Source organism: Hemibagrus wyckioides, linkage group LG22, assembly GCF_019097595.1.
Source record: "Hemibagrus wyckioides isolate EC202008001 linkage group LG22, SWU_Hwy_1.0, whole genome shotgun sequence".
Lineage (NCBI taxonomy): Eukaryota > Metazoa > Chordata > Actinopteri > Siluriformes > Bagridae > Hemibagrus > Hemibagrus wyckioides.
The window spans coordinates 5,704,911-5,710,278 of NC_080731.1; the positions used below are offsets into that span (position 1 = coordinate 5,704,911).

General features: G+C 37.8%; 1 protein-coding gene across 1 annotated transcript; it reads left to right on the top strand.

The window, feature by feature from the left end:
- Positions 1-697: 697 nt before the first annotated feature.
- barhl1a (BarH-like homeobox 1a) lies at positions 698-4,424 on the top strand. The gene is made up of 3 exons (XM_058375104.1): positions 698-1,593; positions 2,626-2,848; positions 3,347-4,424. The coding sequence occupies exons 1-3, from the start codon at positions 1,221-1,223 to the stop codon at positions 3,648-3,650; spliced, it is 900 nt and encodes a 299-aa protein (XP_058231087.1). The 5' UTR covers positions 698-1,220; the 3' UTR covers positions 3,651-4,424.
- The last annotated feature ends 944 nt before the right edge of the window (positions 4,425-5,368 follow it).

Consider the following 5,368-nt stretch of genomic DNA (forward strand, 5'->3'; position numbering starts at 1 on the left):
GCCTGATCTTAGGAGTCCTGCTTTTTCCAAAATGTTTCAATTTATTATTAATTTGTATAAAATTATTTTTGCTTTATTCTGTAACACTTTTAAAGATCTCAATCTACTGTTAAATTTTTAAATTGCAAATAAATTTCACATTTTATCAGTCATCACTGTCTGGAAATTAGGAAAGTCATGATGTGTCTTCCACGTGAGTGTATTTTTTAATTTTTCTTTGACCAGGCAAAGTCAGTGTTTTTTTCTGTTTATAATCAATGAATATGAAGGGAGTGAATCCATTTTTAATTTATAAATAGTACGCTGCATGGGTGTTTTAAACTGGGCTTGACGTCTCTTATTGCTTAAAAAATATTTTAATATTTTCTACTTAAATTATTTTGGCCGTGTCATTTTTAAGAAGGCTTCCAACCTCCTGTTTTTACTTTACTTTCAATTAGATGAGTCAGTCCTTTACAAAGCATTCGCACCCTCTGTGTGTGTGTGTGTGTGTGTGTGTGTGTTTGTGTTTCTCTTAAAGGGAAAACTACCCCTCCCTCAGCATGTATATTATCATTTACCCCCACACCCTCTCAAAAAAAGAAAGAAAAAAGAAAAAAAGAAAGAAACAGCCAATCGGGACGTGGCGCTCCGGACACGCGCGTAACGGACACCCTTAAACTCATCCTTCTCTTCTGCCATTGGCTGTTCTCTTTAAGAAAGGATGGCACCGGAGGTCCTGTGAGATCGCTGCCGTTTCCTGTGCGTTATTACACTGGTTCAGTCTGCGCAGAAGTTTGAACTTCCCTCGCTACACGACTTGCTTGACACTGACATATCTCGGGGATTTGGTTCAGTCGATTTGAGGCATCAGCGCGCGCCGGTGCGGTACCTGGGTACCGGTCCGTGGTGCTGAAAGAATCATGCTGTTTCGGTTCGGGCTCGCGCATCTCGGTTTGTGGAACTGCGCCTGACTTTATTCATAATCGGCACCTGTATTACCGGATCAGAACAATTTAGGAGAAAATCGTTAACCTTGTTTTAATTTAATTGGGATTTTGGAAACTAATTTTTTTATATATAAAAGAAAGATTTCTCAAGAAGAGGATAAATCCATTCAGCTCATTTCCTCCATTAAAAGTCGATCCAGACGCAGGACACTTTGTTCATCACCTGATGCACAAATGCTCGTGTGAAAGCTCTGCTCTGTTTCTCTCTCTCCTCGCTGTGTTTACTGTACAATGGAAGTGCCAACAAACGGCTCAAGTTTTGGGATCGACTCTTTGCTCTCACACAGACCCACAAGTCCGCGCGTCTCCACAGCACGCGCCTTAACGGGAGACTGTCGCTCTCCGGCCTCAAGCCCGCGTTCGGAAATGGACAGTGACTGCTCGTCTCCACCGTCCCCGAGGCGAGAGTCTGACCCTGGGTCTCCGTTAGTGATGTCTCAACCGAGGACAGTGACCTCTTCTTTTTTAATCCGGGACATTCTGGCGGACTGCAGGCCGCTCGCCGCGTGCGCGCCGTACAGCAACAGCGGAGACTCAGCGCGCGAGACCGAGGACTACACTGACAGACTGCACAGCAACTCATCATCGGATAGCGAATACCGGGGTAAGAGACAAGAAGCACAGCTTAAATCATAATTTAATTAAATAATAATAATGTTTAATCATAATTATAACACTGTTTGACACACATAAGCAATTAAAATATCACTCTCTAGCATTTCTCCAGTATAAAATGCTGTGAACTTATGTAACTTATATTTACTTTATTTACATTATCTTAATTAACATTTATTCCATGTCGTGTTTAGCATTTGATGAGTTTGTTTTGTTTTTTATTAACCTAATCCAGCAATAAGGAACTGTATTAGTTATTTATTCTATAGCAAAGATTTACTTGTAGAAGATAGATTAATAATAAATAATAATAATAATATAATTAAAAGATAATGCAATAAAAATCATCACAAGTTTTAGGTGGATTTATCTTTATCTTTTTAGGTTTTCTCAGAAGCCTAAAAAAAATGCTTCTTCCTGGTGGTTAAAACAAAATTAGATTTTAATATGAACCTCCAAAGTGTTTTTATTTTTATTTTAGAGTATATTATTTACACAAGTATATCTTATATTTGACACGCATCTCCTACACGGTAAAGCAGGAAAAATCAGCTCAAATATGTTAGAATTTTCATGTCAAATTATAAAATATTTCTGTTCTGGTTAAAGTTACAGTTAATTTAATTGCGTGCAATTAATCGATGAATTGATTTATTATTTATATAAATGCGTTTAAATAATAAGCAACTTGGTTTATTTATTTATTTACGGAGATCAAATTATTTTTCTTAGCACTGACTGCAGTTTGTCCGTCTGCTGACCAGATTAATAACTCTAAGATCTTTACTGTAGACTCCTCATCCCCCTGAGACCCACTCAAGTGGTTAATTCTTTGCGTTTCCAAATTGAATTGAACTTTTACTACTCGAGATATCAGAAAAAAATGAGTTATAAAAAATAAACAAAACAAAACAAAACAAATACAAACACAACGACCAGAGAAATCTGACTGCGGTTTCCAAAACTATTTCTTTTTTACAAGACAATTTTTTAAAAAGATTTTTGTTTGTTTCTCTTGCAGCCAAAGATGAGCCAGAAAGAGAAATCTCCAGCAGCAGAGAGAGTCCATCCTCAAGGCTGAAGAAACCCCGCAAAGCACGCACGGCCTTCACTGACCACCAGCTCGCGCAGCTCGAGCGCAGCTTTGAGCGCCAGAAATACCTGAGTGTGCAGGACCGCATGGAGCTCGCGGCCTCTCTCAACCTCACCGACACACAGGTCAAGACCTGGTACCAGAACCGCAGGTGAGCAACATTAAAAAGTCATGCATGTAGCCTGCTTGTAATTATAAACCAGTGCGCGGCTTGTTAAAAAAAAATATTTATCTGCATATATAAATAAAGGCTATTAATCAGTGCATTATAACAACTTGGAAATTCTTGTTCAAGATAAATAAATAAATAAATATGCCATAAAATCTTTATTATTTTTTTCCCCTGCTGTAACATTTGTATAAACCGAACTCACAGGCTACAGTAGGAACCCACATATTTGGGCATGAATAATAAATTAGTGCGTGCGTATTAATAATTAAGCCGCCAAGCTGTAATTACACAATTGCTAGAATTCTGAATTATTTATCAGAAAATGGCTCTTTGCTGACTGATAGATGGGTTTACACGTGCTAAACAAAAACCCAGAGATAAACATTTATGTTGCACTGTCCTAAAATACTTCATTGTTTAACTATTTAGCAGAGCATTAAATACACCATTATCATGTTTTGTTTTTTCTGCATCAAGGACAAAATGGAAGCGACAGACGGCAGTTGGTTTGGAGCTCCTCGCCGAAGCAGGAAACTACTCTGCTCTTCAGAGAATGTTCCCGTCGCCATATTTTTACCCACAGAGCCTAGTGTCCAGTTTGGACCCAGGAGCAGGACTGTATTTATACAGAGGACCCACTGCGGCACCTCCAGCTCTCCAGAGGCCGCTCGTACCCAGGGTTCTGCTGCAGGGTGGAGCCGAGCCCCAGCTGTCCCCGCATCTGTCCACGCACATGTCCCCGCTCTCTGCCGCGCTACCTAGACCCACACCGCAGCGGTGAACGGCTCAGGATCCTCAGGAAGGACAAAAGTGAGCCGCGGGTTACAGCTGAGCAACAGCAGGACGCGTAATGGTGGACGTGCACAAGAACGTTTTCTGAAATGAATCCACTGGGCAAAGTTGTTTTGCAAAAAGTTTGTATAAACTTCTATCAGAGGTGAAATGAAGTCTTTTTCACTGGCTGCTGAAGCCGCGCGCCGATTCTGAACAGAAATGCGGCTATAAAGGCAGAACTGAAGGTCCGACAAACCAAATATTTCAGATTTCAGCTGTCTGATTACCAGAAACTGTCAGCCAAATAATTCAAAAATAACAAAAAGCAAGCTATAGTAATAGGAATGTGTACATAATAATAATAATAATAATAATAATAATAATAATAATAATAATAATAATAGGACAATCCATTACATTAATAAATTTATACATTTTTATGAATTAAATTATACATATTACTCCCCCCATACTAATGAATTTGCGACATTCTGCCACATACATTCCTTATTATTATTATTATTATTATTATTATTATTATTATTATCTCTTTTAAATTATTTTTGTTCGGGGGCTACCTGCTATAAAGATGCCTCTGATGGCATAATAATTTGAAAATTGTTTGTCACTGTGTCGTGGATATATCAGTAGTTTATAAACAGTTTTGTTGATGACGCCAAAAGTTTTTTTTTCTAATAAAAAATATAAATAAAATTATATGGTAAATGATACTCGGGATACTTCGAGTTATTATTTGTGAATATCATGTTTACGTGTGTGTGTGTGTGTGTGTTTGGGGAGGATAGAATTGCTAATTTATTTATTTTTTTATTATTGTTTATTTTTATTATTTATTATTATTTTATTATTCTCGTGCGTTAAAAAGGTTTTTAATTGATTAACAGTATTTTGTAAGCTTGGTGAAAATATCGGCGCAGAAATAAAAAGCTCTCTATTACAGAGAAGGCTAATTTAAGTCCAATACTCTTTTTACAAAACCGAATAGATAGATAGATAGATAGATAGATAGATAGATAGATAGATAGATAGATAGATAGATAGATAGATAGATAGATAGATAGATAGATAGATAAAGAAAATTGAGGCTCGAAAACGTATTTGCGCATTTGACTGAGAAACAGAGGAACTGTATATGCAGTTAACACTCAGTGTCATCGTTTATCACCGTACATGCTACTAAATAATATGTACAAATGGCACAACAGGTACCATAGTATTAAGGTGACACAGTAATTAGTAAAGAAGTTGAAGCGGCTTGTGATGCATCAATTATTATTATTATTTTTCTCGTGTCGCATCAGAGCCGCTGCTAAACAGCTGGTGAGCGGCACCGCGCTCTACTAAAGACAGGAGCAGCTGGTGAGCGAAACCGAGGCCTCTCCGCCGTGCCACACACACACACACACACACACACACACACACAAAACCTATACACTCTATACACACTCCTTTTCAGACTTCAGACCCTGCAGCCCCCCTGCAGCTGATCAAAAACGACTCTTGGTATAAATAAAGAGGGATAGAAAAGTTTTAACGGTAAAGATGAGGTCCTTTAGTCAGCTGCTTATTTACCTTTTTTTCATTCAATTTAATCAGGAACTAACAAATATGTTAGATTTTATTAATATTTTATAGATCAGAACATTTTGAAACCTGGTGCTTAAATCAAGGAAAGCGCAGATATTGATCACGTGACACATTGAA